The following is a 23,937-nucleotide window of genomic DNA, read 5'->3' on the forward strand; positions in this document are numbered from 1 at the left end:
AACCACATTCCACCTAAGCATGCAAAACATAAGCATCATGTGATGAAATTTTGTGATTTTAATTATGTATGTATATATGTTTGTTCTAATTAAGGTTACTGTGTCGGGGCTACTAAATTTCATTGATGGATTGTGGTCAAGTTGTGGAGAAGAAAGAATAGTGATATGCACAAAGAACGTATTGACCCTGCATTGTTGAGACCTGGTAGAATGAACTTGCACATTCATGTCATATTGCTCTTTCACTGCTTTCAAGACACTGGCTTCTAACTACCTAAGAATTCAGAACCATCATCATCCTATGTTTGATGACATACAAGGTTTGTTGGACAAGGTTAATGCAACACCTGTTGAAATTGCAGGAGAGTTAATGAAGAGTGAAAATGTAGACATTGCACTCAAAGGCCTCATCAACTTCCTCCAAAGCAAGCACAATACTTCCAACTTCCAAGTAATTATAGTTATTAAACTCAAACCAGTGATTACCTCAGGAAAGTTAATATGTTATGAAAAAGTATAAGGAACCAAAAGCTTATCAGCCAAAAACTAAACAAAACTACATTAATTTATATTAATAATTAATTAATTTTAAATTTTTTAAATTCAAAATTAAAAAAATTTTAAATTGATTAAGTAAACCTAATTAAAACCTATAAAAACCTTCCTCTTTTCTCTCACATTAACCTATCTACCTCCAACAATCACAAATATATAAAAGAACATCCATTTAATATGAAAAAGAAACATTCTGATAATTAGTAGAAGAAACATCCATATATATTAACTCGTAGAAATTTTGAATTCATCCAAAGATATTTGACTGGATTTTGGCTGATATGTTTTTGGTTCTCTAGCTTTACTCATATGTTATTGATAAAGCAAAACAATGGCTATAGCATGACCTCTTTAGCATGAATGTCCCTCTTTTTTTTTCTATATATAATTTCCTTATTAGACACAAGATTAAGTTTGCTTAATTTCACTTCTCTGAAATGAGATTTGCAAAATAAAAATGTGATTTATTATCTTAAATTATTTTCAAAACACTCAAATAAAAGTTTATAATTCAAAAGTACTTATTTTTTTCTATAAATCTATTTATTTCAGAAGAAATAAATCCAATTTTGCTTATGAAAATATAAAAATTTATTAGAATTTAAGGTCATAAACACATCTTACTTAATCATTAAATATTGAAAATTTATGTATCAAAAAAACACTTTGTATTTAACTATGCTGCACATTAAAAAAATTAGTCACTTGTATAGTATATATATTGATATAAAATATACATATTAAAAATAGATAAAACAATACATTTATTATGCACATATATAATAACTGATTTTTAATCTACAAGTAATTTTTTTACAATATTTTACTATTATGTTTAAAATTTTAATATATTTAATGTAATTTAATTGACAAAATCTGTATACAAAAAATGTTTTAAGATATATCTATACGGCGAAAACTGAAATATAATATTAACAAATTTAAAATATCACGGATCAACTTATTAATCAATACTCAAATTTATCATCGTGAAGCGTTATAGAAGGCAGGGAGGGAAAAAGAGAGATAAATAGCCATTCACATAAAATTCCATCTGATTAGAATCCTTTATTACCTTGGCATGACATGCTATTGAGAATCAATATATTAGCACATAATTTCTATTTTAAGAAGAAAAAACTATCATATGCTAATAATTTTTTCTTTTAAAAAAAATGAATCCATCGCCAATGAGTAATAGCTCAAATGACATAGTCTCCCCATACTCAATTAAGAAGTTGCGGGTTCGAGTCTTCTATCTTTGATAAAAAAAAAAACATGAATCAATCTTGCATAAGTCTAAGTCTAGTGTGTAAACACTATAATTCCCTTTCATATTTGATCATGTAGAATCACATAATTTGGTCATTTTGCATTCTTCACACCCTTAAGCAAGGGACAGGGAGAGAATGAAAAATGTGTTTAACTTCTGCCTATCATCCTTCAATAAAACGAAGATACATTAATAATCATGGCATGCCAAAAATCAATAACTAAAAGGAAGATAGCATCAAGTATTCTAACCTGTGTGGAGCCAAATGTATTTTGAGTTTTGGCCTACTTCTCCTTCTATGCAACATCAACGGTCTTGTCAACCATTGGAGCATACTAGATAAAATACTAGCATGGCTATTCTTGCCAACCATGCCTGGACAAACACATAGATTTTTATATAGGACTGACAATGGGTAGAATAGAGTTGATTTTTTTATTAATATTCTACCTTATTCTATTCACAAATTAAAAATTTTTTAATTTTACCCACCTCCTTCACTATATGTATAATTTTCAAATTATAAGTATTATATATTAGGAGTGTGGGTAGGGTAGGATAGGATACACCCTAAACCTGTAAAGTACCCTATCCTACCCGCAAGCAAATTCGGACCGCTTTTTATTCTATCAGCAGCGGGTCGAGTAGCCTACCTTATCCGAACGGATTGGGGCGAGTTGGATATCCGTGAGTAAGATATGTATTGTTAGCCCTACTTCTATATATAAACATGACAGAACAAAATTATAAAAATAATCTTTTTTTCACTTTTGTTATTGTTTATTTTTCTTTGTTTTTTTTCTCTTTACGTGTAATTTTGTTTTGTGTTAACTTTGTTTATTTAATGATAAACTATACTCATGTTAATTCTATCATATAATAGACTATTTTTTCCTATGTATTTTGATTTGTATAGTTACTATTGATTTTGCTATTTTCGTTTTCTCAAATTATTCTTTTTTTTAAACGATAGCTAAAGGCAGCAACTAAAAGACTAAAGCAGCAACATTATTTCTAACATTATTATTATTAATATAAACTTTATTATCTCTTTTCTAGCATTCTTTAATATGAGCTTATTTTTTATTCTTTATTATTATTAATGCTTTTATTTTTTTTTCTAATTATAAATCTTCTTATAATAATTTTTTGATACAATATTTTTTTGTCTGATAGTTTTTTTCATTGTTGTTTTTGTCAAAAATAATATATATAGAAGGAAAAAAATATACAAATTAAGTTTTAAAATTCAAATTCAAATAAGATGTGTAAAGGATAATTATTGAATTGAGATCTAGAATTCGTTTTGGTATATTTGAACTTTTTGTATTATTATTATTGAAAATTTTAAATATTATTATAAAATTCTAGATATTTATTTATCTTATTGTTCTTAAATTATACATTATACAATATATTTGAAGAGTTTTGTTTTCTTTAAAATAAGTGTACCATTATATATACTTTTTTGGATACAAGGAGATAATAAAATTGGAGTGAGTAACAAAATTGATTATATAATAAAATATAAATTTTTAGAATTTATAACACAATTGACAAATTTTTAATTTCAATACATTTCTACTCTACTTTTTATCTTTTATTTGATTTCTTTTTATAATTTTTTTATTTTATTAATTATTTATGATTGTAATAATTCATCACAATTTTTTTTTAAATTTGTCAATCGTAAAATACAATGACTCAACCAAAAAGTTTAAAAAATGTTGATTACTAACAAAATAAAAATTATAGATTGTGCTTTAATTATGTTATAAAAATACAAATGAAGGCTATTTAGAATTAGTTTTTTACCATTAATTGTGGTTACTAATTACATATTTTTAAAATTATAAAATCTATTATCCTAAACTTAAATTATAATAAGATAAAAAGTAAAACGGTATAAAATAATTTAATTTAGTATCCTGCTAATAGTATAATTTAATGTAAAGATATCAATTAGAATTATTAATTTAGTTTAAAAAGATAAAAATTTAAGTGTTATTACTCAAAAAAATTTTACTATATATCAAATAATGTATTTATTAGTTTCTATTTTATTGTGAAAATTATCTAGATCATAATACTAGTAGTATATCATAGAGTTATTATTATTAATATATTAACCGTATTTTAGTGTTTATTATTTATATATTTAAAAATTATATTTAAAAATTATTTATTTAGTTTCATAATAAATAATATTTTAAATTTAAATAATTTATATTTATTATACCATATATTTAATAATTTATTAAAAAAGAATATTAATATAATGAATAAAAAAATAATTTAAAAAGATATTGTTTAGAGAATGAAGACAAATAAACTCCTAACAAATTTGAATTTAGACACAATTAGGCCATTGTCCATTTTTTATTGTCCACATAAGGACCACCTCAGCAAGCATGACATGACAACTCAGCCTTACACCTGACACGTCAGCATTTTCTGTTCAGAGTTGACGAAAAAACACCCACAAAGATCGCATTGTGTCACGGAAATAGAGGATAGGGACCGAAGTGGATCTTTTTATCTTAAAGGATTGCATTGTCATTTTGAGAAATGGATAGGGATTGAGTTGATAGTTCACTCTTTATTTTATAAGTGAGACCAAGAAAAAAACTTAAGAGTAAAAAATCACATTTTATCCCATTAAATAAAAATTCAATATTTAGAAGATTCAGATTAAGAGTAAAAAATTACATTTTATCCCCTTAAAAATTCAAAATTTAGAAAATTCAAATTCAAACTCGACTATGCTCACTCGATCTTAATCAATGAAACTACGAGTAATAAATATAAAATTTATCTGTTTTAGGTTTTTTTATTCAAAATAGTTACTTTTATCCATTGAATAAAAATTGGTCAAAAAACGGACATCACACATAATAATGGCAAACATGAAAAAGTTTCACCAATCAATTAAAATAACTATCAATTGAAGTAATAAAAGAAATTGGTAAAGTCATCTTTAAGAAAAGGAAATGGAAAGGCAAAGAGCAGTGCACTCTTCCATGAACTTTCTAGCATCGTTAACAACTTCCACAAGCAACTTTCTCCTACTTTCGAAAACTTGCTCATTTATGGATTTACAAATCTGCCATGCTTAGTTAACTACAAGTTCTTTTTTCTCTTTCAATTGTCTTCTTCTTTTGTTCTAATTTTGTAATTCTTTCCACCAATGCAAGGCTCATTGGTAACTGATGGGAGATGAATACCCAATAGCCTCCAAACTTCTACTGAATCTGGAGAGACCCACAAACAATGTGAGTTCAATTATTCTGCTGAGTTACACCATGGGCAGATAAGGTTAACTTGGGGGGAATTCGAGTGTGGAGCTTTAATTTGACTGGTAATTCATTATGTATTAACTTCCATAAGAAATTCTTTACATTGGGTTGGCTTTTGAGACTCCATATTTCTGGCTATATAGATTTTTTTTAGCACTGAACAAGGAGAAATTCTACTGGAGGATGATAAATCTGAAATGCAAGTTTATAACCAGATGAGACTAAATAACTTCGTTTCTTCTACTTTAGCCAGGTAATGTAGTCTTCTCCTTCTACAGTTTTTCGAGCAGCGTTTCCGAAAGTTTGAAGTAGTTTAAGGTGTAAAGTGGTACAACAGTTGTAACGACTTTGATTAACACCTCCCTGCCACTTGATGAAAGCAAAGTCCTTTTCCAGTGTTGAAGCTTTTGTGTAACCTTATCCTTTATGTAATTAAATGTAGCCCTTTTAGACCTTTGGATAACTGACGAAAATCCTAAATATTTATCTTGATTACCAATATGAGGAACTTGGAGTATGTTAGCTAGGGAATCTTGCACATGCACTGATGTGTTTCTGCTAAAGAACACTGACGATTTATCCAAGTTGACTTTCTAACCACTAATCTCCTCATAACTCTGTAAAATCTGAATTAGTCCCTGACAATCTTCTTCAGCAGTCTTACTAAACAGTATTGAGTCATATGCAAAATAAGTGATTGATTTTGGGGCATCGGTGATTAAGTCTCAATTCAGAAAATTTTTGTCTCTGTTCTCCTCTGTGGAGTAGATGGGAAAGTCCATATGCACAAAATAGAAAAAAGGTCAGGGGAGAAGGGGTCGCCTTGTCGCACCCCCCTCTACATGGTTTAAAGAAATCATGAGGTTGACCATCCACAGTAACAGAATAAGAAACTGTCGTCACACACTCCTTAATCTAATCCACCTATTTATTACAAAAGCCTAGCTTTCTCATCATAGACCATATGAAAGATCTTTTCAACCTATCATATGTTTTACTCATATCAATCTTCAAAGCGAAATCATGACTCCCATATTTCTTGTTCTTTAGAAAATGCATAATTTCATGTGCAATTAATACATTGTCACTAGTCAGTCTTCCTTTAACAAAAGTACTTTGTGTATCACTAAGCAATCTATTCATAACAAACTGCAACCTATGCACCAAGATCTTAGATATAATTTTATAAAATACACTACTAAGGCTTATAGGTCTAATATGCTTCATATTACTAGCATTTGAAATTTTAGGAATTAAGCATATATTTATGTGATTAAAAGCCTTAAGTAGTTTACCTCTAGAGAAAAAATTTCTAACTACTCTGATGACATCCTCCTTGATCACATTCCAAAAAGTCTGATAGAACTTAGCAGTGAATCCATCATCCCCACATGCAGAGAAGGGGTTGATAGAAAAAATTGTCGCTTTGATCTCTTTTTCTGTCACTGGTCTGACTAACCTCCAGTTAGTCATTGCATCTATTTTCTTTGGAATACCCTGAATCTCTTCCGCTGGGTTCTTCAGGTTGCTTGAGGTAAAAAGAGTCTTAAAATATTTCTGGGTTGTTTTTGCTATTTCTTCCACCTCTATTGTTGTATTTCCTTCTTCGTCCTCCAAAGACTATATTCTATTTCTTATATTCCTTGCTTGAAACTTGGAGTGAAAGAATTTAGTGTTTCGATTGCCCCAATTCAGTCAATTAACTCTAGATTTTTCTCGCCAATATCTCTCTTCTTGGTTCAGAGCTTCCTCTAATTCAGCCTCTAGATTTTGGATTACGATACCATTGGCATGCTCTCCCTTTTCTACTTCTTTAGCCAAATTCTCTTTGATATTAAGAATTGTGACCTTAGAGTTAAAGAAGGAAGACATTTGCCAATCCACAAATTTATGTCTGCATTTTTTCAGTTTAGTTGCAAGTTGAAACATTGGTGAACCCTCCGCTCTTTCTCTCCAAACCTCCTTCACAATGGTAGTAACATCCCCCATCTCATACTATCTTTCTTGAAATTTGAATCTTCTCTTAAACCTCTTTCTTTCCATCTCTGAACTTTATAAAAATAGTCTATGATTAGATCTTGTGTCCTCCAAGTGCATGACCACAGCATTCGGCTAATCATCTCTCCAAGCATTGGTTGCTAAGGCTTTATCCAGCCTTTCTTTAACAAGCTTTCCTCTGAATTGCCGACTACTCCACGTGAACTTATTCCCTTCATAACCCAAATCAATTAAACCTCCATCATTGATGAAATCATTGAATTTTTGTATGAAAATACTTGATTTTGCTCTGCCACCCTCCTTTTCGTGATTTGCCTTGATTGCATTGAAAATCTCCTATGATAACTAATTTATCTCCACCAATGTCCATAAGCTGTAACACTCGATTATATTGCTCAATCCTTCTCACCTCTTCCATACTCAAGTGCACTCCTATAACCTCCCATTTTTGCTCCGCTTGTTGATCATCAGCTGTGAAATGAATGAAAAAATTATCATGTTTGAGAATCTGAACTTGAATATTATCTTTTCACACTTCCACAAGACCACCTGTCAACCCAATCCGGTCCACTAAGAACACAGAATTGTATTCGAATTTCCGCAGAACACCCTCTACTGTCAAGGAATTGTTCTTTGTCTCGCATAAAAACAAAACCTCGGAGGAATGAGATTTAAAAATTCCTTTGATGTTGTGAACTGTCAGGAATATCAGGAATTTTTCCAAACCCGGACAGTTCCACATTTCCATCTTCATGTCTCTTGGGGTGCCAAATTATCGGGGGCACCCTCTCCCTTTTTAGCCAAATGTTGTTCTTCCGAGCATGATTTTTTATTTTGTCAGTCTTCATCAGCGTCTTTAGATTGTCGCTTAAACTCCAAATTTGATTTGAAAGAATATTTCTTCCTTGCTAGATGTTTCATATTATTCTTCCTGCCCTCTTATTACCTCCAGATTCCTCCCCTACTCCAATGAAAAATGCATAATCCAAATTGATTTTGTGAATTTGTTCAACTCTATTTTCATCCACATTCTCCTTGTTTCCCAAAATATTTCGATCCTCCAATGCACCTCCATTTTCTCCCACTGTATTATTACAATTCTTTCTGCTCTGCACTTCATCTTCTTCCTCTCGCACCTGTGAATTATTATCCTGGACAGATGGGTTGGCAAAACCTTTGATTAAACACACCGGTGTTGGTTTGTTTGATCTCTCTCTCCCTTCTTCAGCCTTGTTTCTCCAATTTGGGTGCTGATTTTCCTTTTGATTCCTAGCTCTCCTCCCAAGTTGTTCAGATCGTAGCCATGGTCTCCACTGTTCCTCCTATTGATTTCCATTCACCAAGTCCTCCAAATATTGACCGCAAGCTCTGATTTCATGCCCTACACAGCCACAGTAGTGGCAGAAGTTTTCAATTCTCTCATACTTGATCTGAGTCTCTATCACTTTGTTATTTCTACTTGCAATTTTTAAAACCCTTCTCAAAGGCTTAGTTATATCCAACAGTATTTAAATTTTGAGAATTGTTTCTTCTTTCTCTCTCATAGTGAGCACATCAGCATCTATGACCTTTCCCATCGCTTCTCCCACCTTTCTCCCTAAACTTGCCATCTTGTATTGCTCAAGTGGTCCCCACATATGCGCCCATATGGGAACCAAAGTAAATTCTTTCTCATTAATCTCAATCTCTGCGAACCACTTCTGTAGGTTTAGAATGTAATTTTTAAACGGCCACGATGCTCCCTTCTCTATTCGAACCATGTCAATTTCTTTTTAAAAGAACAATTGGAATAGATTCCTTCCATGGTCCATCACCTTGAAGCCCTCTCGTTGTCTCCATAGAGCATATAGTACCACTTTAAGAGTTCCAACACTGAATTGTCTATTTACCATGAGTCTGCTCACCAAATTTTTTGTGCATTTTTTCATTCCTTCCTTAATATCTTCATCCTCGAAGTGAAAAATTTGATCCCCTTTATTCTCATGTACGAATTTATCGTAATCTTGATTAGCAGGCGAAGCTGCCATGGTTATCTTTAAGCACTTTATGAGCAAAACTTGTAAAATTCGAATTTTCTTTTGCAAACCCTAACCAAAAAAAAAACTCTAGCAGCAGAGCAGTTTTTAATTCCTTTAGCCCATTCCAAACAGTGAGTGTTTACATTTATTATTAGTGAGCATAACTTAAATAAATGGGGAAAGTAATGTTTTGGTCCCTAATGTTGAGGTTCAGAATCGAAACTGTCCCCGATGTAATTTTTTATTTAGAATCATCCTTAACATTTTTTTTTTGTATTAAAATTATCTTTTTTAATAAAATTTTTTATGTTATTCCAAAACTATCCCATATTCTTATTTTAATAATAAAAGTTATAAATTTAAAAAAAATAAAAGAAAACGCGTGTTTTGGGGGGGGAGAAAACGCGTGTTAGGGGGGAGAAAAGGGTATATGAAGGGGGAGGGGAGGGGAGGGAAAGGGGAGGGGAAGGGGGGAAGGGGGGAGGGGGACGGCGCCAGCTCCGGCGAAGCTTGGAGCTGCCGTCACCGTCACCGAAAGAAAGGAGAGAGGGGCTGCGACGGGAGAGAAGAGAAGAGGGAAAGGAGACCACGCCGCTAGAGCTCGTCGCCGCCGCCGCCGTCGCGTCGTCCTCAGGAGATACGCCGCTGAGCCATCGCCGCCAATTCGACCACGCCGCTGCTCCGGTACGGTGGTTCTGCTTCTTCTTCTGAATCTGCTTCCTTCTTCTTCTTGGAGCTGCCGGCGCTGGCAAAGCTTGGAGCTGTCGTCGCCGTCGCGAGCCAGGGAGAGAGCCTCGACTTCCGCTCCGCTGCTTGTCACCACCGCGTTCTCGCCACTGCTTCACGCCGCCTCGCCGCTGCTCTGCTTCTGCATCTTCTGCTTCGTCTTCTACTTTCTGCTTCTGCTTGAGTGCTTCTGCATCTGCATCTTCTTTGTTGAATCTAGATTTGATTTGTTGAACCTGAATTTGATTTGTTGAATTATTGTTGATTTTGTTCTTGTTTTGATTTCTAAATTGTTGTTGATTAGTTTTGTTCTTGTTTTGATTTCTGAATTGTTGTTCATTGGTTTTGTTCTTTTTTTTTTATTTCTAAATTGTTGTTGGTTTTGTTGAATCTGGTTTTCGTTTCTGTATTTTTAATTTATTAATGGAAGAAGAATTTGTTTGTTCTGTAAGAAGAAGAACAAGCTTCTCCTGGAAGAAGAAGAAGAACAAGAAGAATGAAATGGTAAAAAAAAGGTACTTTGTCATTAACAAAAAAATTTTATTAGAAAGGACGATTTTAAAATGAAATGTAACATTAAGGACGATTTTAAATCAAAAATTACATTAGGGACGATTTTAATTCTGAGCTTTAACCTTAGGAACCAAAACCATACTTACCCCTAAATAAATTTAACTATTTAAAAAAATATAATACTTCAAATCATTTTTAATATATAATTACTTATCGTGTACAAAGCACCAATACATAACAAAACAAAATAGAAAAAAATACAGAGATATTAATTTTAAATTATTGTCGCACATAAAGACAATAAATATAGAGAGAGAGAGAGATTAGAGGGTTATCATAATTGATTGTTTTTTGTTATTAGTTATTTATTAATGTTTAAAAGTATAAAATAAAATATATTGTTGGATTATTAAACTAAAAAAATTAAATTAATAATTAAGTGATAAATAAAAAAATAAATTTTAATAATTTTTACTATTTTTCAAGTATATATATATATATATATATATATATATATATATTTATATATTAATTAGAGAAAAACACACTCAATTGTCGTTAAAGAGTATTATTACACAAATACGCACTATATTTCTTCATTTCTAAGAAAATCAGCCTTCATTTCCCCCTCCCATTTCTAGCATAAAATGCAAATTAAAATTACAATACAATAATACACAAAATAATAATTATTCTTCCCACTTTTAATAAAAATGATAAATAATAAATTTTTTATTTAAATAAAAAAAACCTTATTTGACCATGTGTCAAATTATGTCTAAAAAAATACTTAAAATTTAATGATGATAAAAGAAAAAACATAAAAAAACTGTTATTAGTTTTTATCATTAATTGTGGTTACTAATTACATACTTTTAAAATTATAAAATCTGTTATTCTAAACTTAAATTATAATAAGGTAAAAGGAAAAAACTGTATAAAATAATTTAATTTAAATATTTATACTACTAAAATTATTTTTTATTATATTTTATTTTTTTATTTATTAGTAACTTTTAATTATTTATTTTAAATAAAAATTTGAATTGATTTTTTTAATTAATAACATAATTATTGTGATATTTGCTCGGTAATATTTTTTGATTTATTTAGCCTGATTAATCATTTTTTTTAAAATTAATAAATTTCACTTATTTTAATTTTTGTAATTTTTTATTCTAATAATATAATTCAATTAACGTTAATACAATTTTAATACTTTATATATCATTAATAATAATAATAATATTATTATTATTATTTTAAAATAATGTTTTATCCCATAATATTTTGATGCTTATTTCTGTCTTGTGTAGTTGTGTGTTAATAATATGGTCATTTTAAAAATTTAGTTCCTTACTAATAAATAATATCAATAACTTATTCATACATGAAATAGAAAGAAAATGCACTATTAAAAACATTATATATCTTTAAAACCTCCAAAACTATATTTTTTTATATGTATTTTGATTAACAATCTTTACATGTCAATACCACCAAAAAATCTTGTAATGTCATTCGAATTCTGTGGAGAGGATTGAAGATACCATGTACTTGGCTAATAACTGAAAGAGTACGTAAAGAATATTTATCTATAAAAAATAAAAAATAAAATAAAGATAAGATAAAATAAAATAATAAAAGTTAAAATTAAAATTAAATTTATATATTATATTAAATTAAATTTAAAAATTTTGAAATTTTTTTATTGTTATCATAAATTAAGATAAAAAATGGTTTAATAATAACAAAATAAATTACTGAACAAAGCATAGACATATTTCTTACCACATGTCAATATTAAAAGTGTAGACATACCTCTCATTATATAGTCAGTGTCATTAGAAGAACGATCATCTAAACTCTATGGAAGAAGACTAAAAAATACCGAAACTGAAAACAATAATCTGTGGGAGAGACACGAGGTAGCTCGAGATAAAACATGTAATGTAGCCAGAACATAGACAGCAAACTCAAATTCAGAGTCGTCAGAGTCGTGTGGATCCTCCATTCCAGCCTGCAAATGGAGTAGGGGAATTCCTCTGAATCCAAGGATGACACGACATGCCCTACAGTCGTATAGTAAAAATAATAAAAAGAACACGGCAGAGAATACGTAAATCACGAATTCCAATCTCCATCTCTATTCAAATATCTATATAATGTTTAACAAAAGATAGATAAATGTTAGTGCAGAAGAATTCATGTACAATAATATCAATAAATGTTAGTTTAACGTTGATAGTAATTAATTATAGTAAAAATATATAAAAATTTTTAATTTTTAATTTTTTATTCATTAAAAATTTTCATTAACATTATAATTAGTAATTATAATGTACTCTTTATGTATTCTTAATATTTAATTTATTTTATTAAATATTGACATTGGTAAAAATTTATATTAAAATTCAATTTTTAAGGTATTTTTTGTAAATATATATTTGCTGTTGAAAAAGAAAACTATAATTTACTAATAATAGCACTATATTTATATGGTAAAAAATTAATAAAAAAGTTGCATTTGGTATTTTAACTCTCTTCATTAAAGTTAGTTTATCCTTGTTTTTAGAACAATAATAATTTTAAAATAAATTAACTATTATTATTATTATTATTTGGTCTCAGTGACATTAATTATTTAGAGCAAATAATTTGAACTTGTAAAAATAAATAGAAAGTTTTAAAAAGATCAAACTCTTGACCTTTCGGATCTAGCGTTCTAATACCATGTGATGATACCACTCATCCCAAAAGTTTCAGCTGAAAAAAATAATACTAATGATTATATCTCTAATATTTCATAAATCTTTATTATACATATTGTACAAATATTACATTGACTTCTCATACTCACCCTATTATCCACCAAGTACGAAACAATGAAAATTTGCAAAGACAACGCAGAAAACAATTTTACTCAGAAATTGGTGTAAAAAAAAATTAAAAAAATCTCCCATATCCAACACATTATCGGTTTTTTTTCTGCTGCAAAAATTAGGGTTTTGATCTTCTACTCTCTTTGCTCTTATCTTCTTCAACTTTCTCTACTCGATCTTCTCGCCGATCTAAGTTCTCGTAAGTTTCATTTCATTCAACTCTTTTCTTATCAGCAGTTTCTCGCCTTCAATTTTAATTTTCTCTTTGTTTCTAGCTTTTTTCTTTCGGATTACTATGTTTACATGTCCTCTCCGCAACTTCAATTTTTGTAGTTCTTCCATCTTCCAACTTCACGCAGTGATATTTTAAAATTGCGTTAATTTTTTGTTTCAGTTTATATAGTGTTGAGGTTTTAGAATCTCTTGTTGCTTGTTGCTTCCGATTTTTTTGTTTTCCAGGTGGATCCGTGGTTTCAGGTAGAATTTGTCGAAATGCCAGAAATTGTGTTTTTTAGATTTGATACGTTGACCTTGTTAAGTGGAATGTGGGTTGTGGTAGTAAGGTACTAAGATTTAGGGAAGTAATCACGAATTTGGTTTAATGTAATTAGCTACAGAATATGGTTATTTGAATTATTGCATATATGTAGTTTCTGTTGGGCCGATTTATGCTAAATCACTTGAACTTGAACTAGATTAATAGTAATTAAACTAGGTATAATTCAAGTATGAGAAATTCTCCATATACAAGCATTTTTTTATACAAGTCTTTACAAGTTATTATATTAACGCGCTTGAACGTTACTGCACGTTCTTCTTCCTCTTCCTCTTCTTCTTTTTTTCTTTCGTTTCTTACTTTCTCTTTCTCCTTCTTCAACCGTTACTGCACAATTTCACTGCACCGTCTTCTTCTTCTTGCTGCACATTCTTCTTCCTCTTCCTCCTCTTCTTCTTCTTCTTTTCTTTCGTTTTTTGCCTTCTCTTTCTCCTTCTTCATTTACGTGCTTTTCTCTTTGTTTTCTTTTTTCGTTATTCTTGATTTCCATTATTTTTTGATATCAAGCTCTGAAATCATTTTTGAAGAAGAAGAAGCAGCAGAATATGAGGAGGAGAAAGAGAAAGAGTTCTGAATTATGCATAAAGTGTCCTTTGGGTGTATTTTCTATAATCGTTTGGGTGTATTTTCTGTAATCGTTTGGGTGTATTTCTGAAGTTTCATTATTTTCAAAACGATTTCAAAGCTTGATTTCAAAAACCATGAAAATCGAAAAAAAAGAAGTAAGAATACCAATAATAAACGAATAAAACAACTAATGAAAAGGCAAAGAGAATAACGAAGAAATATCGTTTGGGTGTATTTTCTATAATCGTTTAGGTGTATTTCTGAAGTTCTATTATTTTCAAAACGATTTCAAAGTTTGATTTCAGAAACCATGAAAATCGAAAAAAAAGAAGCAAGAATACCAGTAATAAATGCAAGTAAAACAACTAATGAAAAGGCAAAGAGAATAACGAAGAAATATCGTTTGGGTGTATTTTCTATAATCGTTTGGGTGTATTTCTAAAGTTTCATTATCTTCAAAACGATTTCAAAGCTTGATTTCAGAAACCATGAAAATCGAAAAAAAACGAAGCAAGAATACCAGTAATAAACGCAAATAAAACAACTAATGAAAAGGCAAAGAGAATAACGAAGAAATACATGGAGGAGGAGGAAGAAGAAGAAGAAGGAGAAGAAGAGGAAGAGGAAGAGGAAGAGGAAGATGAGTTGTTCATAATCCACGGTGAGTGAAGAAGAAGAAGAAGAAGAAGAGGAAGAGGAAGAGGAAAAGGAAGATGAAGATGAGTTATTCATAATTCACGGTGAGTGAAGAGGAAGAGGAAGAGGAAGAGGAAGAGGAAGAGGAAGAGGAGTCGTTTATAATTCACGGTGAGTGTAGCGCTTTGGAAATTAAATAACGCATTAAAAGACTCTAATGTGTAGCAACTTGTAAAACTTGTAAGTCAAAAAGACTTGTATGTGTAGCAAGCCTCTTCAAGTATAATGTGTAAGGAAAATGGTTATTTAGACAATAAAAAGGGGATCTATCTTAACCACCGTTTATTTAAGTTTCAATTCACCATCATCGTATACTCTCTTCAACAATAAGATGAACCTATATACTTTTCATAATCTTATCTATTAAATTATTAGTTACTAAGCCAATACTTATTTCAGATCAAAGTGCTACAACAATTTTTATACTATTTGATGGTGAAGAAAAAAAGTGTTGGACACAACTGCTTTAAATATAATGACACTCAAAAAAATAATGACATTGAAACACTATTCAAATTAAAAAATTTGTGCAACCTTACACTTATATTTGAAGTCAAAGTAAATGATTTTAATCTCAAAAAAGATTGTCAACAATACACTGTTATTAAGACATTTGTTCCAACAAAAAACAAGACATTTGTTCAAACAAAAAACACTGAACCTCAACACCCATTGTAACAAATAAAATAGGTAATATTCCAGAAAAAAATTCACTTATTCAAGACATCATTTTTATTTTTAATTTAAATTATTTATTAATTATAGGAACCAACTTCGCCAACACTAATATCATCAGGCGAAACGAAGATCACATACCCATCAAGAGATTAAAGAGAAAGAAAATTATATAAATTCAAGACATATTTTCGGAAGAAGAACATACAGGCAAAGATGGAACAAACAACATAATAGAAAGTGCATACAACTCAACAATTCATAAAGAATATGCCTTCACAAGAATCTACGACAGAAAGAAGAAAACAATAACTCTAACAACAACTAATAAAGAAAAAGGAGGACGAGCACTATATAAGAAGACTAAGTCCATCAACAAAAGCAAATGCAAAAATCAAACCACCAAATAAAAATATCACTTTGTATAATTCTAACATCCAATTTTTTTGTACTACAAATTTTTTTAAATAAAACACCTTTCAAATTTAACTTTAGTTTACACGTATTTAATTTAATTCTATAAAACATAGCAATTTCTAATATTTATTATATACTATAATTAATTTACCGTCCCACATATCGCGCAGGTCTTATTCTAATTTCACGTAAAAACAACTGCACATTATTTTTACCTCATTATAAATATCATTTGTTTCATTATTCGCATTAGTAATAATCACACCATATGGATTTTATAAAGCATAGTAGTTACTTGTTGATTAGATCAATCAAGTGTCTTGTAAATAATTAAGCTAGCAAAGATCTATATATGAGTACAAGCAAAGCATGTTCAAACAAGAAAAATCTACTATATATAGAGTGCAAAAATATACTGTACTGTTAAGAATGCAACGAATACAAATAAAGTAACTAGGTGGTATATATATCCGGTAGGGATTCGAAATATATTTCAAAAGTGCAATAAATTTGAATTTTTAAGAAAACTTTTAGTAAGTAATTTGTAAGTATTTTCGTAAGAGTTTATACATTATGTATGAGGATATGTTTTAATTTTGATGAGTTCACATTAGAAAATTTTATTTCATTATCTACTTTATGTAAGTTATATACACATAAATAAGTATAATCATATTAATTATTTTATATTTTATTTATATATACAGTGGTTTTATTGTGTATTATTTAATAAATAAAAAATTAAAATTATTTATTGATTTGAATCCTAATAATAATCTATTTTACTTAAATTTTCATAATCTAATAGGAATTAATAACTAAATATAAATAGAAGTCTAAAATTTTAATTTTCAATATACTAAAGTGACCTTACAAACTTTATCTATTAGAGAGCAATCCTAACAAGAATTTATTAGATTTTAATTGAGGAAAATACAAAAAAACCACAAATTAAAATTAAGGACTAGTAAATAAATAATTAAAATAAATTCTCTGAGTGCGTGTTGGTGCACGTGTGATTAGTGCTGTAGCATGTGAAAGACAGATCCTTATTCACAAAAGTACGACCTGGTTAGCTTATACTTACATGCATGCATGATTATCTTGTTGGCCAGCATCATCATGTGCTTCTGCCTCCTTATTATATAAATTATATATCATTTAATGATCATAGGTTAAACCACTATATATATATATATATATATATATATATATATATATATATATATATATATATATATATGGGGAAATATTTGATAATAAAAAAATATTAGTAAAAAATTATCAAATTTTATTATTTTTAATTTTATTTAATGTATTTTGTAATAATATAAATAAAAGAAATTTTTTAGAGTAAATAATTTGTTAGTATTTTTTATTATCATTTGATTAATATAAATACTATATTATCTTTAACAAATAAATTTTATTAATTTATGTATACAAATTTTAAAAAATATAAATACAAACTGTATTAATTTATATGTATAAATTCTGATAAATATAGATATAAACTATATATTTTTTATGCATAAAATTTTTGTAAATATAAGTATAAATTATTGATGGTCACGTACGGGTAAAAAATAATATATTTATTAGTCATGATCATAAATAAATACTAAATAAAACAAATTTAAGCTATTTTCTTTTGTCTCCCTAACATTACAATATATATATATAGTCTTAAACTCTTAATTGACTTTAATCACGTTAGTTATAAAGAAGCTAAATTCCTCTTCTGGTTTTTTAGCCATGCAGCACACTACTATTCTTAATACATGCACTGTATATATATAGATAAAGTCAAAATATCAAGTAAAAGATGATCACGTGATCAAGGTATAATTAAGCAAAACGAGATATCAAGATAATCCAAATTCAGATAATTAAAAAAACAGATTAAGTTCCTGCCAGGTATATAAGCCATTACTGCATGAAAGGCCTAAACTCAAGGAGAACATATCGAAATATTATAATTAAAGAGCTATCATTTTATACTAATTTACTAATTAATGTTTCATATGTATCCCTTTGATGTGTACATAAATAAATAAATAAACAAACAACTAGGTTTTGTTTCTTCAACTCAACATTGATTAGGGTGTTCTTGTTTGTATAATAATTATTTGAAAGAAAGAGGAAGGTGCTGTTTGATCTTTTTGCAGCATCCTCTCCCTCTCTTGTTGCATAGAGGGAGAGGAGAAGATTCAACATCATACCTACTCATCTCTCATCTCTGAATTTCATATAAAAAATTAGGTATGTAACTTATTATTATTTTATCTATTCATGGATTTGTTTGGTTTCATTGTATTTATTTGGAGCTTGAATAATATGATGCACAAAAAATAATAATAATAATGACAATAAAGATTTCTGGTATATATTTTGTTTATACATTTGAGTCAAAAGATGATGCCTCAGATTTTGATGTGGTCCTTGTCTTGTTCCTTCTTCACTGTTTCAGAATTCTGCATATTCTTCAGCCCTGGAGCTACTATTTTCAATTTTTCACATTCCAATATGTTTTTATTATATAAACAATTTAATTTCTTTTCCATAACACAAAATTCTTTGTGCACGGATGCATTGTACATAAACACAAATAATTATATATATAATTTTTTCTCTTTTGTTCTTTTCTTAGTACATATCTTTTTCTCTTTCTCTTTTGAAGGTTGTTAATATGTCTTCATTATTATTCTCTGTCTCTCAATTATGACCCTTTACCCTCTTCCTAGAAGGAGACAATAGTAGGTTCCTTGAAACTCAGACCTATCAAAAGTCAAAACATGATGCCTATTTATGAACCATATATATATATATATATATATATATATATATATATATATATAGTTTAATTCTGCTTTGTATAGTGTTGAATTTCATCATTGTTTTCATCTCCTAGAAGCAACCTTCAATCATATTATTTGTTTGCACATTTTATCACACGCAAGGTTACTGATAAAATGTTTCAATGAGATTTTGTTTTTGTTTTGTTTTGTTTTCTAACTTTGCTTTGATATGAATTCTCTAAAGTTTGCATTGTCATATATATGTTCTGTGCAGATTCAGAGTTTCACCATTTCAAACGAGACAGAATGGGAAGTTGTGTTTCAGTTCCTTCTGATGCAATACAAGCACCAAAGAAGCTCCATAGAACAATAGTAAGACGTAGTCGGAAGATCTCGAATCCGGCCATTAATGGCACCAAAAAGAGGATTAGCAATGGAGGGGCGCGTGTAATGGATTATTCTCTGAGTGAATTTGTTCACATGGACTTCGAAAATGGCGCGAAAACTACTTGCAAGCGCTCTGAAGTTTCAAACTCTGCATTCCATCTTACTCAAGTTCAATTGTGCCATAGCCAATATGGTGCTGATTCACATGGTATATAGTCTTTTCCTGACTTTCCTATTTTCACTTTTTTCCCTTTCTTTTTCAACCTGAAATTCAGAATGATTTGTGATTGTTTCATTGCTTGCAGTAATTTGCCAAGAAGAATGTTATTTTGATTCTGCCAGTATTCTGGAATCTGAATCAGATGATGACTACACTAGTGTCTATGGAGGTAATCAATGAGTATCCGTTAAGCCCTATTTGAAAACTATATGACACAAAATACAGTAGAAAAAATATGTTCTAGAACAGAAGCATTTTGTCTATCTTTGTATCAGTCTCTTTTACCGAAATTAATTCGTGATCCTGAAACAATATCCACACACAACCTTATTAACATGCTAAAATTCCAAAGGTGGTCTTATGCTAAGATTTTCTATCCTTTTTTGTTCTATGTTTAGACTTGAGATCATGTTCATTGTGGAAGGCATTTGTTTTGAATTTAGGCAATAAAGTTACTTTATGTCTATAAATTATTGTTATTATTTGGCTTCATTCTGATTCTGGTTTCTTTCTTTCCTTGTGTTGGGGGTTTTATGTTCAGATGGATTTCCATTAGTGGTAGGCAATATCCCATGTGGCCAAGTGGTCCAGTTTGAAAGATCATCATGTTTTATGGATAACAAATCTCAATATGAAGAATATCATGAAAGTTTTCTTAAAGTTGATGGAGTTAACCCAGGTATAAGCAAAAATTTTTGGTCTTATCGTGGGTCGGTACACAAGGTTTTTGAGTTTCCCTTTCTAATAATGGAAGCTTAACTATTAACAGGTTTAAAAGATGAGAAGGTTCAAGATACTGCACACAGATTAAGCCTTCATCAGTTGGCACCTTCTGTCAGTTTCAAGGGTCTCCAATCCCAATCAAAGCTGTCAACACTTTTCAAGCTTTCTTTCAAACAGCCATCTTGTGATGTTGAGAATGCAGCTGATCTTGGTAAGTGTCAAAATACTTTGCTTTTCCGTGCATCAATATGACTGACTAAGAACAACAAGAGTTTGTAACATTTGAATTTTCAACAATTTGAGATGACATCTAGAGAAATTTGCAAAACGAAATACATCTTTTGAATACCACCGACTTTTAAATTCTTTTGGGCCTAAAATTGTATATTGTTTACTACTAGCAACTCTAAAATCTGTTGCTGATTGAAGTCCTTAATATTGAATCTGTATGCAGGTCAATCAAGAAAATATCTGCGTCGTCCGCGAGCAGGGGACACAATTCCAAGCCAGAATGGAGAAAACCCATCTCCAGGATGCTGGTCTGAAATTCTACCCTCAACGTTTGAGCTCCGTGGCGAAAACTATTTCAAGTATGTTGTTGACTCTGTCCTTCTTTGATGATATACATAGATACATACTCCCATTACAAATTTTCAATTTGATTGAACTTCCTACTCTCCAGGGATAAGAAAAAGTCTCCTGCAATAAATTATAGTCCATATGCTCCAATTGGTGTGGATCTATTTTTCTGTCCCAAAAAGATACATCATATTGCCAAATACTTAGAGCTTCCAAATGTGACAGCAACCAATGGGGAAATTCCCCAACTTCTTATTGTAAACATTCAGGTATAAAACCTTTTCAGTTTGTTCAATATTATTAGACATTTTCAGCACTGGTATTGATTGAAATGTGTATCATGTTCTCATCCATCATATGATATATTATGTGCATTTTGTGCAGTTGCCTACATATCCAGCTGCAATGTTCCTTGGTGATAGTGATGGAGAAGGACTGAGTCTTGTGTTGTACTTCAAGCTTAACGAGACTCTTGATGAAAACATTTCTTCCCAGTTTCAAGAAAGCATAACGGTATCTCAAGATTTCCAATGCTATTATCTTATTACCAACAACTATAAAATTTAACTGACACAATATATTAATATATTAATGCTTTACAATAAATAAAGTATTAATTTTGTTCCATATTTTCTAATTTATGCTTTAGAAATTCATTGATGATGAGATGGAAAAGGTGAAAGGATTTGCAAAAGAATCAAGTGTACCTTTCAGAGAAAGACTAAAGATCATGGTAGGACTTGCCAACCCTGAGGAAATGAATTTGAGTGTTGCTGAAAATAAGTTAGTAAATGCTTATAATGGAAAACCTGTTCTCTCTCGCCCCCAACACAACTTTTACAAGGTAAGGATCCTTAACCAATGTCATCAAACTCAATAGTTTTCCTAAACGTAGAGCTTAAGTTAATGTGAATCATAGAAATTTACTTGTAAACTCGATTTGCGGACCTAAATTGCAACTACGAAGAGTTTATAACTTGTATATCAATGTCTTGCAGCATCATTACCTTATAAAACATGAAATACATATATAAGTAATAAGTGCTTACTCACCTTGGCACATAGACATGAATTGATTCTTGTTTATTTTCTTCCTAACAGGGTCCTAATTACTTTGAGATTGATCTTGACATACATCGTTTTAGCTACATATCAAGGAAAGGACTTGATTCATTCAGAGATCGTTTGAAAGATGGCATTCTTGATCTAGGCTTAACCATTCAGGTACCCTGTTATGTTAACCTATTTTTTCCTTCTTTATTTTGTTATGTTTGGCTTCACAACTTTTAAATAATATCTATGATTTTCAAACTTGCCATGAGTTTCAAAATAATCCAACTAGCACACAAAGACATTGTGATAATCGCAATTGGTAGACATAGTTTTTTTTCTTTTGATATTTGCATTGCCACCAATTTCCGAACCCTGTTATCAGGAATTTGACTAATCTAACTTGAAGATTTCCAGCATGAGTTTAAGGAACTTGAATGTTACATTTTGAGATAATGCAACCTACTTTGTAGCACTACTTGATGAATTAGCTTTCAACAGACATTTACCATTCTCTTCAAATTTCGAATAACAGGCACAGAAACAAGAAGAGCTTCCAGAGAAGGTGCTATGCTGTCTTAGATTGAACAAGATTGACCTTAGTAATAATGACCAAATACCTATGCTTGTGATCAGTGATGATGAATGCTAAGGGCTTCCATCACTACCTTGCATTGCAGGGGGTTGTTAGTGTTAAAACTATATTATTACAAACAATTTTTCATTAAATAGTTACTTCCTTATTGGATGAGGAAAAATGGAGTTCCAGGTTTATGCTTTGGTGCAACTCCTGTAGTTACATATTTTTCTGTAACATTCTTAAATTCAGAGAAATAGAAGTTAAGAGATTAATAGAAATTAAGTTTTGTGTTGTACCTTGTAACAAGTCAGAATCATGATAAATTTTTGTCTGATATTTTTCGTTTGAAAAGACAGAAATAGCAATTGTACACTTTAAATTCACATTCATCATCACCTTAAGTTCTTATATTTCTTACCACAATTTAATTTTGTCACATATAAACAGATGTGAGACACACATCACTTAAGATAGATGTGTACCTAACACTTTTGAATGACAAATGCTACCAATTTATGTGTTTCTAACTTTGCATTGTAACCTCTTCTTGTTGTGAATAATTGAACAACCAATTACCAACTAACTTTAAATTAATCCAGATTGAGACATGAGCATTGTGCAGAACTACATATTCTTTGTTGTTTAAAAGATATATCAGTGACATTTTCTGTGACAAAATATACAAGAAAATGAAAAATGCAGCCAACATTGTTAGAAATAATTTGAAGTGGAAAAGCTATATATGTAATATAATGAAGGTGGATTCTAGTAAGACTGCTATGGTGGCTATGATGACTATGCAAGAGTTGTTAAAATTAAAGTCACATCTTCTTTTTCATTTTGGTAGTACTTTTTTTAAGCAACACTTTTTAAAAAATATTGTTTTAACAATAAAAAAACGTTAACTTTTATTTTAGCAACACTTTTTGAAACACTATAATTACTGTAATATACTTTTAGTTGATTAGCTGACAGTTGGCAATGTAAAACTGGAAAAAGAAAAAATAAAATAAAAAATGAAGAGGGTATCTCTTTTTTTAATAACAGTTTGTTCATATTTTGTAGTCATATTAATTTTGCATTTGTCTATTTAAGCAGTTGGTAAGTAGTAGTTAAGAAGATAATGATAAGTTTCCATTTAGTTGTTATGTAGGTATAATCATACCTTAGTATTCTATATAACTGTTGAAAACTTGAAATTAGTAAATTAAATCAAATTTGGAAAGCCATTAAGGGAAAAGATTAAAAAAAAAAAAAGGGAGGTTCGTAAGCAAATATGTCCTCATGAATTTGTCTTTTATTTCCTCTTCATTCTACAGTATTAGGATCAGCATAATTCATATATACTCTCTCTTGTATTGGAGACGTAAGATCTTATGAGAAATGGAAAGAGTATACATGTATATGATTGATCGATAGCTAGGTGAT

At 29.8% G+C, this 23,937-nt stretch overlaps 1 protein-coding gene across 4 annotated transcripts; it reads left to right on the plus strand.

The window, feature by feature from the left end:
• The first annotated feature begins 18,351 nt into the window (after nucleotides 1-18,351).
• On the plus strand, nucleotides 18,352-22,896 carry LOC130976277 (uncharacterized). 4 transcript variants are annotated; one of them, XM_057901098.1, is made up of 11 exons: nucleotides 18,352-18,434; nucleotides 19,245-19,565; nucleotides 19,663-19,746; nucleotides 20,119-20,256; nucleotides 20,347-20,511; nucleotides 20,755-20,890; nucleotides 20,983-21,148; nucleotides 21,264-21,392; nucleotides 21,529-21,723; nucleotides 21,981-22,103; nucleotides 22,465-22,896. In XM_057901098.1, the coding sequence occupies exons 2-11, from the start codon at nucleotides 19,277-19,279 to the stop codon at nucleotides 22,579-22,581; spliced, it is 1,542 nt and encodes a 513-aa protein (XP_057757081.1). In that variant the 5' UTR covers nucleotides 18,352-18,434; nucleotides 19,245-19,276; the 3' UTR covers nucleotides 22,582-22,896. The 4 variants fall into 4 exon arrangements, with proteins under 4 accessions (XP_057757081.1, XP_057757082.1, XP_057757080.1 ...); XM_057901099.1 differs by lacking the exon at nucleotides 18,352-18,434 and adding an exon at nucleotides 18,640-18,928; XM_057901097.1 differs by lacking the exon at nucleotides 18,352-18,434 and adding an exon at nucleotides 19,048-19,132.
• Nucleotides 22,897-23,937: the final 1,041 nt, after the last annotated feature.

Source organism: Arachis stenosperma, chromosome 4, assembly GCF_014773155.1.
Source record: "Arachis stenosperma cultivar V10309 chromosome 4, arast.V10309.gnm1.PFL2, whole genome shotgun sequence".
NCBI classification, from domain to species: domain Eukaryota; kingdom Viridiplantae; phylum Streptophyta; class Magnoliopsida; order Fabales; family Fabaceae; genus Arachis; species Arachis stenosperma.